The sequence below is a fragment of the Ursus americanus genome, chromosome 32, assembly GCF_024610735.1.
Source record: "Ursus americanus isolate L20-20 chromosome 32, mUrsAme1.1.p, whole genome shotgun sequence".
NCBI lineage: Eukaryota > Metazoa > Chordata > Mammalia > Carnivora > Ursidae > Ursus > Ursus americanus.
In genome coordinates, this window is record NC_142158.1 from 22340573 (window position 1) to 22353971 (window position 13399).

The 13399-nt window shown below is 40.4% G+C and overlaps 1 protein-coding gene across 2 annotated transcripts in view; it reads right to left on the reverse strand.

Annotated features, from left to right (window-relative positions):
• Window positions 1-1779: 1779 nt before the first annotated feature.
• Window positions 1780-13399, reverse strand: part of LOC148107327 (uncharacterized) — a 176686-nt gene continuing 165066 nt past the window's right edge. For both annotated transcript variants that reach the window (XR_015722569.1, XM_087857981.1), the window contains one exon: window positions 1780-3098. Coding sequence is in view for 1 of the 2 variants with exons in the window: in XM_087857981.1 (XP_087714107.1) it covers window positions 3078-3098 (21 nt within the window). In the remaining variant the exon portion in view is untranslated. The remainder of the gene's footprint in view (window positions 3099-13399) is intronic.

Here is a 13399-nt window from a genome sequence, read left to right on the forward strand (position 1 = left end):
TCTCCTTGTTCACTACTGGGACAATAGAAGACTTTTGTGTCTCCATGGTTAACTGGAGATGATTAAGACAATACAGGGCTGGAGCAGAGTGTTGGCAACTGAAATAGAAAGGAAAAGACAGAAGTGAGGATGTTGGGAATGAAAATGTGACAAGGACCCAGTTGTCATCTGAATCTCAGGGACAGGGGCAGAGATATTTCTTTTTTTTTTTTTTAATCTAATTTAATTTAATGTCTTATTTATTTTATTATGTTATGTTAGTCACCATACAGTACATCATTAGTTTTTTATGTAGACACAGATATTTCAACGATAATGCAGTATTACCAGCTTGAATTACTGAATGCTTTATAACCACTGGCAAATGGACAAGTGAAGAGGAGGTAAAGCATGAAAAGTGTTAACAGAGCCTATCATTTGAAAAGTGAAACAAATAGCCAGATACACACTGAGTTGTACATTTTGATTAAATGTGGGAATGGTCAGAGATGAATAATGGGTTCGATAATTTTGCCTGTTGGCTTTTGGGACCCTCTCTGACTTCTGTGAACTTACCTGACACTGAGACTACAGCCTTTATTATTTTTAAAGGTTTTATTTATTTATTTATTTATTTATTTATTTATTTATTTATTGGAGATGGGGAGAGCAAGAGTGCAAAAGGGGAGGAGCAGAGGGAGAGGAAGAGAAAGAATCTCAAGCATACTCCTTGCTGAGTGTGGAGCCCAACACGGGGCTCCATCTCACAACCCTGAGATCATGACCTGAGCTGAAATCAAGAGCTGGAGGCTTAACCAACTGAGCCATCCAAGCGCCCCTTGCATCTTTTATTTTGACCAATAATCATTGGGCTTGGTGATCAGGAAAAAAGAAAAAACAACAGGAAATAAAATGGAAGAGAAATGCTCAATGAGTTTCAAAAATCCAAGCAAGTGTGATGCCATGGAAACCAAAATATGTAAGAACTTCAAGAAGGAGAGAGCAGAAAACAGCTCCACTGTTTAAGATTTTGAGATGCTGAAGATTTCAAAAAGTAGAAATGATAAAAAGGTAGATTATCAGAGAGTCAATAATTAAAATTGCTATTATTACACAAAAGCTGACTGCATCTTTTTTTTTTTCACTCTAGGGTGATGGCATAATTCGTATTTGGGAGAAAGCTCTGTATTTAAAGAATTACTTCGATAATCTTTCTGTGTATATGTGTGGATGGAAAGCCCCTCGCCACCTTTAGAAGAAGGTTTGAAAAATAAAGAATGAAATCGCTCTGTATAGAAGGTGAAAAAATATTATAGAAAGAGAGGACCAAGGGCACAGGAATAAAAGAGGTAATAGGCATGTGAGAATGAGCCAGGAAGCCAGGAAAGAAGAGCTGTAGTATCAAGGTAATGGTCCTGAGAAAGCTCACCTCCTATTATCAGAAATGACTATTGAGGGGACCTGGGTGGCTCAGTCAGTTGAGCATCAGACTCTTGATTTCAGCTCAGGTCATGATCTCAAGAATCGTGAGATCAAGCCCCACGGTGAGTGCATGGTGAGATCAAGCCCCATGCACTCAACACAGAGTCTACTTGACACTCTCTCCCTGCTCGTGCACACACACACACACACACACACACACTCTCTCTCTCTCAAATAAACAAATCTTTAAAAAAGAAAGAAATGACTATTGAGACTGTAATATCTAATATTAAATTTAAATTGACATCCACAAGGTAATGTATTATAATTGCCCACCATCACTGCCAACCTGAGAAAAAGTCTGCCATACACCAGACTGTTCCCACAAATTATTCACAAGGGAATGAAGAAATCAGGGTGGTGTTCACCATGGGGGAGATTGGGCCAGAAAGAGAAAAGGAATCTCCCGATACGGCAAGCAATGTTGAGCAAAGGAAATCGGTAAATAGGCCCATCGAGATTTCTATCCCCCTGAAACCTCTAGGAACATCAACGGTATTTTCCTCCTGGTATGGGGTGGCGTCTCCGGGCGCCATGTTTGGATGCTGAAAGGAAGGGTGACCTTAAGAATCTAGAGAAGCAGATGACTATTGAGCTACAAGAGTTTCACGCTTCGGGTTTTGCTTTTGTAACCGATATTGGCAGCGGGTACCTGTACTGACCCAAAAGCAAGCACTCCTGGTTTCTTTGGCGTCGCTGAAGGGATTCCATGGAATTCCTCTCTGCTTGAAATGATCTTGCGACGCTTCCTGAATGTCATAAGCTACAGATTAATTTGGGGGCTATCGATCATTCCACATTTAATATAAAAATGACTGCCCTTCCTTTTATAATCTGTCTGAGATTATCTGAAAATTTTGAAGAGAGGAAGGAGGGGAAAGAGAAGAGAAGCCTGGAGGTATAAGCCCTGCCCGAGGCAGGGAGATGGTTTTGGGGTCCATCAAGTGGCACTAATGATGGGTGCTGGGAGTAGTGGGATAGAGCAAAGGAAGCAAAAATGGTGGTGCCCCAAATAATTCCACTTATTCAGAATCTCTCCTTAGAGCCAGATTTGCCTCACATTTTCTATTTCCTCATCTTTTTATTTTTTAATTTTTATTTATTATTTATTTTTTTTGGTGCCATTTCTGCCACTCTATCCTTTCTTCTTCCAAGGTCATCTTCAATTATTTATTTTAGCCACACCTCCCCCCCTTTTCCCTTTCTCCGCATGTGAAAACAAGCAGAAAAAGACTTACATTTAAGCCACAGGAAGAGGAGGTGAGACGAAGTGAGTCACCAGCCACTCAGCACCGCGCTGCCTCAATCCTAGAAACTGACTCCATTTTCCCCGGATTTCGACTCATGTCTCTGTTCGGTTCACAGACAATCCGTCCGTGGACAGCCAACTCCTCAGTAACTACTGAAGAGGAGGGGTTTTGAGACTCATCCAAGGAGAAGGGCACCTTGTCTTCTTGGGTTAATTTCTCACCTCAGCTGTTTGTGTGTTCTGAATAAGGCCTGTAGGATGAGAAAGGCAATCACTTACTCTCTCCCAAAGCTGCTCTTTCCGCTACAGCACCAAATCGGAGGCCTTGTCTTGAGTTCTTAGGATTATTAAACATCTCTCCAATCTTCTATGTTGGTCTGAATCCTCTCTGTGGAGAAAAAGAGGTAAAAAAATTATAAGCAGTGACAAAGCTACTGCTTAGAACAGGTGTGAGCAAATCACAACCTGCAGCCCAAATCTGCCCTGTTGTCTGTTTTTATAAAGTTTAATTGGAACACTTTGATCTTATTCGCTTACAAACTGTGTATGGCTGATTTCACACCACGACAGCAGAACCGAGTCATTGCAAAAGAGATCATATGGCCTTTAAAATCAAAACTATTTACTATCTAGCCCTTTCTAGAAAAAGCTTCCCAGCTCATGACTGTAGCATTACCTCTTCCAGTTATAGGACTCCTTCAATGCATATAGTTCTTTCCCATCAATCATGCTTAACTAGTTTACCATTGCAAGACCATGCATATAGCATGGGAACGAGCTGAAGCATGGATTAAAAATAAATATTTGAAGTATCCTTAAACTTGCATGTGCCACAGTCAGCACAATGATCCTCTAACTCCCTTGGACCATTTTGACCAGAGCACAGGGCTTCCAAAAATGTACACACCTTTAGTGGGGGATGTTCTAGACATTACACAAGCTCTTCGAAAGCTTTGCACTATTATTTAGCCAGCGCGAAGCAACATACTCTGATCGTGAGCGAGGATTATGATTTATGAAATAGTGCAGCAAAGTAAAACATAGAAGTCATGTCTGTACCACGAGAGGTATTTAAAACACAACCATCATCGGCCCCCAGATTTCAAAACCTTCTAAACCACTTTAGCTTAGTATGCATTTCAAGTGCATTTGCAACTGAAGACCAACGCTCGCAAGTACTTTAAAAAGCATACAAGTTTTAAAAAAAGCATATAAGTTAGGGGTGCTGGGTGGCTCAGTCGGTTACGCATCTGCCCTTGGCTCAGGTCACCATCTTAGGGTGCTGGGATTGAGTCCCATGTTGGGTTCCCTGTTCAGCGGGGAGTCTGCTTCTCCCTCTCCCCCTGCCCATGCTCTCTCTCTCTCACTATCTCTCTCGCTATCTCTCTCTCTCACTCTCTCCAATAAATAAACAAAATCTTAAAAAAAAAATCTAAGTTAGAAAAAAATTCAAACTCTTTTTAAAAGTTTTTAGCTGAAGTATAGTTGACATATACTGGTTTCAGGTGTGAGGCATAGAGATTCAACAATTCCATACGTTATAAAATGCTCACCGCGATAAACGTAGTTGCCATCTGTTACCATACAAAATTAGCATAATATTATTGACTATTCCCTATGCTACGCTTTTTCATCTCTGGGACTTATTTATTTTACAACTTATTTATTTATAAACACTTAAAATTATTATTAATACAGCATTTTAATATCTGTAATTATACTTGGGAGTGTCAGACTTTCTTATTCATTTAATATTTTCTACAAGCAGTTCCCTTGACTACAATCTCTGAAACCTTCCCACAAAGGAGAAAAGAGTTATATTCTTAAAAATAGCATTCTTCTTTTACAGAAAATATCAATGTTGTGAGCTCTCTATTTTACAAAACAGAAACACGGTTGGAATAATTTGAGGATGAAATAAATAAAATTTGGAAGATATTTCCAAATTCCACTGGGCAGAATTCTCTGAGATTTTAAGGCCTTTTCATCTAAAATTTTAATACTAAGACTTTACTCAAGATAGGCACTGCTGTGTCTGGCTTAATTCCTTTTTTTTTTTTTTTCCCTAACTGTTTCTAAAGGCTCTTGCAGACCAACACTAATGTGTGTAAGCCCATTGTTTGTAATTTCTGTACTCGTTATATGATGTAACAAACACATTGTCAGGCTGAAACACCCAGAACTGCTTAGAATTCTAAGATACTGATTTTAAAATAATTTACAAACATGATTCTAAGTTTAGAGAACATTCAATCTTTAACTCGATGTGTCTCACAGATCTAAATTTAGCAAACTATAAAACAGCAGTTCTCACCGGTTCCAAACATGATCTAGTCCAGAGTTGGCCATCTTTCCAAGGTGATATGCCAAATCTTAATGCGTTCACTCTTTGCTTTAGGAGAGCCTTGTTATTATGGTTGAAGGGGGATTTTCTGTGTTTAAGAACCTTCTTTCAACTAGTGCAAAGCAGCAATGGCCTGCCCCCTAATTGTGGATGTGGCAGAAGCAGTTTGGTGATGATTTGCAAAGTCCTTCTATATATGTTATGTCATTCATTCTTGAGAGGAGGGTATTGTTACTCCCTGTTTTCCATGGATGTGGAATGGGGGTTCAAGAGGCTAGGACACAAGTCACACAGCTAGGATATGGAGCTAGGGTTCAAAGCCATGTCTTTTAACTCCAAGATCCAGTGTTGCAAAGAGGAGAGAAGAAGTGGAGTTTGGACAGATATCAGGAGTCAAAGCAGACCACACAGGCGAGCAGTGCTTGTGTCCAGTGGAGTCTGGGTATTCTAACAGTCGGACCTGCTGCAAAGTCGGGTTGCAAAGTAGATTCACAGCAAGGAAGAAAGACCAACATCATAACAATATAAATACCAGGGAATGTAGTGAAACAAAAGACTCAGTAGATAGTGGGGAATCAAGAAATCCTTGGAAGTTGAAGAGCAAAAACAAAGTTGATGAACGAAAGTCTTGGAAGAGAGTCAGCACTCAGAAAGTTACAAGACTCCCAGCACGCACGTGCTCACAGGAGGAGGCCATGTGATTGCCCACCATCTCTGCAAGCTAGGAAGAGGCACCAAGGATTCTCCGTTATAGGTTTCAGAGAGAGTCTGATTCTGAGGACCCCTAGGTTCCACACTTCCAGGCTCTAGAACTGTGAGACAATAAATTTCTGTTTGTGTTAAACAAACAAACAACAAACAAAACAAAAACAGAATTGGGAGAATAAGGGAAAGCAGCAAAAAAACGGATTCTCCTACTTATTTGTCAAGACTTCCATTTTATTTTATAATCATTTTTTTATTTTATTTTTTATTTTATTTCATTTTGTTTCATCTTATTTTATTTTATTTTAGGCACTCTGCTAGGTACTGAGAATGCATTAACATCACCCTATCTTGGCTCTTTACAATTTCATAATATTGTAGGAAAGATAGATAAGCAAGCAATCACCTTGCAACGTTATGAATCACAGAGGGAAAGGCATATATAGAGTTCTATGGAAGCACAGAGAAGAAACGACACAAGGACACAATGACAAGGGATAATCCTAATGACTGCTTCATACCCAGAAGCTTTCACATTGTTCTGTGAACGAGGAGGTGGTGGCTGGACTGAAGTTTGTAGAGTGGAGTGGTTGGGAACTCTTGGCTGCTTTGTGGATGAAGGATGCCTATAGGACAATAGCCACACTGAGATTTAACAGCAACCAATGACTAACCAGCTGAGACAGAATGAGTTCAGATCACACAGAGGCGAGTCTGAGAAATTATGTTGCCAGGAGGGAGGAATGGAGGAGGTCTGATCCATGATACAAGAAAGGCCCAAAGAGGCACTCCATAATTTTGCATGAGATCAATTCTGGTGCGAATTAACTAGGGTGATCATATAATGCATTGATTACACGTGGTACTGAGAGTCCAGTGAAGGTCTGTCAGTAATTATCCATGGCAACTGGGACGAATGGTAATCTTATATCTCATCTGTGGGAATGCGGCCACACCTCCTTTCTGAGCCTCCACTTAAATGGGACATTAATCTCTACCTCAGAGTTGAGAGCTTTTAATTAAACCACAAGAAAGCAAGCTATGTGAAATTCCTGATCTGCTATAGACAACACATAAAAAAATCTAGGGTCTGTCCCAATTCCAACTTGGGTCTTACATCATCAATACACATTCGTTAACTGAAAGCAGAGAACACAAGAGCAATCAGGACCTTTAGAAGTTTGGGAGAGAACCTGAGGACTCTGCTGCATAAGACCATTCTTCGTATGTTTCTGCCTGCCTAGGAGGCTAAACATACCATCAGTTTCTGCAACAGTCACAGAACACTGCAGGCTCTGCCTTGGAAACGGAGGTCATCCTCAGGGAGGTATCTCAGAGGCAAAGCCAGGCAACAGCAGACACCCTGGGGAATAGCTTTATGTTCCAATGAAGCTCCAAGCAATTTGTAAGTTCTTAGGTCTGAACTTCACAGGCGATCCCTTTTTCTGTGTCACCTTGTCCTTCATCTGTGCTGAGTTTATATAAAGGCTCTCTTCGACATAGGAGAGCAACTGCTCCAAACAGGCAGATCTTATGTTTCCTTCTCTCTTGTTTTATCAGAGCTGCCCACTAAATGCTGCAAAATTAGAGCAATAGGCAGGCAGGCAGTTCAGCAAAGACAGGGAAACATTATCTTCTCTTTTATAGGTGATGATTAGGTACTTGGCAGGTCTTCTACAGAGAAGCAGAAAATGCATACCTATTTATTGATTGATTTGATGTAGGATTTGCATAGCTCATTTTATAACAGGGCTCAAGGCTGAAGGCCCAATGTTGGGGAGAATACAACCATCAGTGATTGTCTCAATCTATGGTGGTCCTAAAAACCTATACTTGCAACCCAGATGCATCTACAGGGATTTATACAGGGCTTTTCTCATGGTGTATACATTACTATTACAGGTGACGCTACTGAGTATCTCTGGACCTGGACCTTGAATCTCTTTACCACCCAGTGTCTCTGCTTTGCTTCTGCCTAATGGAGACAATATTTTTTTTCTATGCTCTAGAACAGGTGGCATAAAGAGAACATGCTTTAAAACAAATAAAACAAATTTACATGAGTAAAATATAGTAATGAAGGAGAAAAGAAACAATTTTCAAGTCTTATTTCTTCAATTAAATAGCTAGATGGCCCTGGACAAGTTTTTCTGAGCCTTGTATTTCTCATTTATAAAATAATGGTATCTATAAAATAAAGGTAAAGTTCCAATGTCCTAGGACTCCATCAACTGAAAGCCAAGCCCTCAGCTAAGTAGAGTGTGGGATAGTGGTATGTATTGCTTATACCCTGCAGATGTTTTTAAAAAGAAAAGAAAAAGAACATAGACCTTCATTCCTGAGATGACCAGTAAGCCTTCAGGGAGCAGACTGTCCTCTCTTACAGAACAAAATGCTTTTCCCTTTTTGTGAGGTTCAGAAAGATGCCACGTGCCTCTCTTGGGTGAGCATTTATTTTCCAGAATTAGAAATGATTTCGACAAAATGAAACATTCATCACAAGTGATAAAACACAAATGTATTTGTCACAGCCTTAATAATATATGGCTATACTGAAAGCAGCTCTATTAACCCTGTGGTGACTGGAAGCCATGCTGAACGGCCGGGGCAAGTTCTCAAAGCCACAAGCAAACACGTTCACATTATCCTCCAGAGGCTGATTTAGTGCAAAAATGAGAATAACAGCAAGGAAAAGAAACAAAGGCAAGCACACATCACTAGGTAAATGTTTTAAAAACCTCAAGGAAAAAAAATGTGAAAAATATGCCATACACGGTTTGAAGAAATAGAAAATTTGCCTTTTGATATAATAAATATGCTTTTAAGTTCTGATAAGGTAGAGCACTGTTTGTTTGTTTGTTAGGTTCCTCTGTCCACAGTAGTAAGAAGATTACAAAATTTTTTAGTTTGATCTTGTGTTTCTGAAAACGTCCCAAGTTTGTTGAACAGAAAAATGCCTTGCTGTTGCTGCTAAGGAAATGGGGTTTTTGTCCTGGCACCAGCCTGGGGTGTTTGCAAATAGATGGGACAGAGCTGAAAGCCCCACACTCGCTGCTTATAGTCAGAATGCATTTGGACGCTGCAGGAAGGGGGGCAGAGGCCAGAGCTCAGGAAGGAAGGGGCTCTCTGTCTCCAACATTTGCTGGACCCACCTATTCCCTCATCAGTTCCAGGGATGAACCCTCCAGGTGGTCAAGGGCAAGCAGGAGATGGGACGGTGAGAGGAGGGGGCATTCTTGGGGGACAGAATCCTTGACTGCAGGGTCCAATGGCTCTGGGCCAACCACCAGGAAGCTGGGTATACCTATGTCCTGTGATCCTTTATATTCACAGTGATAACTGACCCCAGCATGGGCTGCTGCCTTGGGTTCCACCTGTGCAGGCTGCAAGGCCTCATGGTCCCAAGCCCGAGCCTTGGACCTGAGGGTAAATCAGAAGTCATTACAGGTCTTCAAAGCAGCATGTTTGAATGCCCCAAATCACATATTCTTTAAGTCATTCCAGATAGGTCAATACCTGTCCTTTGCTAAAACAACTATCACTTCAATAATGCTGGCAATGAGAGAAATAGGCATCCAGAGAAACATGTCATATAAAACCCGGCACCTGTGATAGACTGACTCGGGTGGAAAGGACTTTCCTATACCTAATTCTAATCCATCACCTTAGCTGAAGTCCATTTCTGTCCCCAGAGAAAACATAATTGCCAGTCCTTCTTACCTTATGTCAGGGTTTTCCACAGACACAAAGAGAGTTATTAGTTATATCTTCAATTCCTTCATTGGCTTCTACAGTTAAATAGAAACATAGATAGATAGATGATAGATAGATAGATAGATAGATAGATAGATAGATAGATAGATGATAGATGATAGATAGATAGATAGATAGATAGATAGATAGATAGATAGATGATAGATAGATGATAGATAGATAGATAGATAGATAGATAGATAGATAGATAGATAGATAATCTCACATTTCTCTGCACCGGGGATGGAGGGCAAGGGCATTACAGTTTCTAGAAATACTTTCTGTATTCCCAACAGAACATTCTTAGAAACTTCAAACTGCAGGTAAGAAAGCAAATACATATTCCAATAAAACAGAATCATGCAACCAAACTGGTGAGATCATTTTAAGAAGGAAAATTCTGGCTTAGGTTCAACTGTCTCCTTGGGTATTCTGTGACGTTCACGGTAGGTTCTTCGTGCATGGCTACCCTCCAGCCTCTGGGACCATCCATCTATAGATCTCTTTCCTTTCCTACTATTGCTATTTGGCCACCAGTCAAAAGGCAAGTGCTTTTCCTCTGATAAATAAATGAAAAGAAGGAAAAAGAAGAAGCTGAGAGCTATTCCCTCTTCTCTTCTTTCCAAAATTTCCACCATTGCTGTGATCCCTAAGTTGCATACGTGACATCAGCCCCTCAAAAGGAAGGATAGCTTGGTGGAATAACCAGGGAAACAACTTCAACATGCCTGCAGCACCCCAATCCACACACAAATCCATGGCTCTCTCCAATCTGTCTGTTGCAGAGATGACACAGGACAAATATTTTTTAAAAATTAGAGAAGCTGTCCCAAACCTGGCTGCCAAGAAGTGAACCACACCTTTGTAGTTAAAAGGAAGCAAACAAACAAACAAAACTAGCCTTCCCTACAAGGCTGCAAAGTGAAGATTTCCAGCCAAGGAAATTCTAAAGGGTCTATCTACCAGGAAGCTGACATTTTCCTACACATGTACTTGTGGATAATTTTGGATACTGGAAACGTACAATAATGCCATGCAAAGGTCCTAGGCCCACCGGAAGAGAAGACCCTGCAAAGTCTAGAGCTGTGATATTTTAAGGTACTTTTACAGAATGTACCTAATTACGTCATCATAAGCCTGCATGAACACACAACAGAGCCAACATCTTTACATCATGCACACATGCTTAACATCTTACTAACGCTTGGGACCAGGAGAATAAAGCCTTTGTGTAACAACAAAAGGATCATACTGCTTCCTTCATACAACACCCACTCTTGTGTAGCCAGACCTTCCAACACCAAAGCTTTTAATAAACCACTTGCCCACAAATTAAACAAGATTCTTCTGCAATTCCATCACTAGAACAGAATGCGATTTCAGCATCACAAGAGTAAATAAAATAGTAATCCTCGTGTTATAAATTATGCATCTTTCATCTCAAAGGACAATAAATAAAGCATCTCTCATCCCTATGAATCCCAAAGCAGTTAACAATTTATAAACTAACACATGGGAATCACTGGGTCCATCACTGAAAGACATACTGCCCCGGGATGCAGTGGTATTTTTTAATAGCACGTGCAAAACCATATTGAAAGATGAGAACCAAGGAAATACTATACCAACGACCTAAATTTGAGATATTTGAGTAGAGGAGATAGAAACTTGATTGACATTCACTCAGAAGAGAAGTTCTTCTATCCCACTGGAGCTCAGGAAGATGTTAGTTTCACAACTTCCCCAGACACAGAGATATAACCATCAAATTTTTTGCTGGAGTTCCCATTTCTTCTCACCGGATTATTATTTTTTTAAGATATTTATTTATTTATTTATTTATTTATTTATTTATTTATTTATTTATGTGACAGAGAGACAGCCAGCGAGAGAGGGAACACAAGCAGGGGGAGTGGGAGAGGAAGAAGCAGGCTCCCAGAGGGGGAGCCTGACGCGGGGCTCGATCCCAGAACGCCGGGATCACGCCCTGAGCCAAAGGCAGTCGCTTAACAACTGCACCACCCAGGTGCCCCTTACCCGGATTACTATTGTACACATTTTTGAAGCAAATATTTCGTCATAGCAAACCTTTTTGACAAACCTTGTCGCTTTCCTTTGTCTAGCAGGAAACTTAAACTTCCTAGAATAGAATGAAGGATCCCCCACCTCCACCACCGAGTTATGGATTATGAAAGACCCTCCAACACCTAGTTATCCCACCTCATTCAGAGAGAAAAATGGGTTCCTCCAAAGGTAACCAAAGTAATTTGATTGATATGATTAACACTCGACGTGAGCACTGGAACTACAGAGGAAGTAGATAATATCCGTCCACACAACCCCATTATTTTAAGGACCATACAAAACCATGGGAAAAGTAGATGACTTATCCAAATTCACATAACTATATATAGACAAAGTGGGAATGATCCTGGAAGAGCTATTCTCAACTAGTGGGAGATTAGGATCCAAGTTAAGAATAAGGCGACCATATACTTTATCCTTCAAACTAGGACATGTATGAGAATAAAAGGAGCACATGCTCATAATATTTACGCTACTGCAAGAGGAAACTGGGACTACCCAAGGCAAACTGGAGTATGGCTCCCCAAGTTAAGAAAACTGCTAAAATTTCCAAAACATTGGCATAAAGGATCATAAGCAGTTTGATAAAGCATATTTCATATATCTATTGCCTTTGTAACAGAGATCTACAGGTGGTCAGCATCTATTTGTCTGGTTTGGCTTCTCTGGAAGGTAGAATGAAAAAGCACTGTAGAAGTTTTGACCTTTGAAAAGTTGAGTAACACAGTCCTAGAACCAGCACAACACAATTCTTTCAGAGAGCCGACCAAGCTCTGTGAGCTGCACTGGAAGCCATGTCTTCTCACTTCAGTGGGATAAGGGACACTCCTAAAGAGAGGTGACACATGCAGAAAGAGACGTTCTTCATCTTTGGCATTGTATGAACCTCCGGAAGGGTGCCAAAGGCTTTACAAAAGTTGCATTTTTCTCGTTCACACATTGGAGATATAACCTCATGAGTGATGACTGTTACCAAAGACCACATTTTCACCTGCCAAGTATGGCATCTTCCTAATGAACTAGGCCTCTTTACCAATCAGATCCTCAAGTTGGTTATGATCGAATAGGACAAATGACATTACTGAACTAGTAACACCACTATGCAAATACTTGTGGTTTTCTTCAAAAGACATCTTTTCAAATATGCATTTGATGCTGAGACCCTATGATCCTATGATCTCAGAATCCAGGGCAATAGGTTGGATTGGCTTCTTATAAGGGCCTCATATCATCTCTTCCCCAGTCTTGAGTGCTGTGTATGTAAGAGTTTATTTGCTTTTGACTTTTTTTTTAAATATTGACAATATCAACACTATAATACCTTTACACATGTAAGCGTTCAATCAATACATGGATGTGATCCATAGGCAGTCAAAGAGTAGTGTTTCAGAAAATTAAGAAAGAATGACTTGTTTCCAGTCCCAGTTTCTGAATACACCGCAGAGCTCAGAATAGGGTAGGGTTCAGTAAATATTTGTTGAGTAAGTGTTGAAAGAATGCCCATAAATCTTTCTCTCCTCACAATGACTCAAACATATAAAGTGGAATGATAGCCCTTGGGCTAGAAAGGTTGGCCTGCATGATCTCCCCATTTGCCTGCCTGATTCCAGGTGGTGACAGTGCAGCTTGGCCGCCTCTGCTTCAGCCTCCAGTTCTAAGCTTTCCTAAAGCCTTATTAGATAACTCATCTTTTCTTCACCCTAAACAGATTCAGGAACAGATGGATATCCCAAGGTGAAAAAGTAAGGCCCTATGCTTGGTAAAGACATAGCTGTCAAGACAGGCCATGCATTATCCCAATA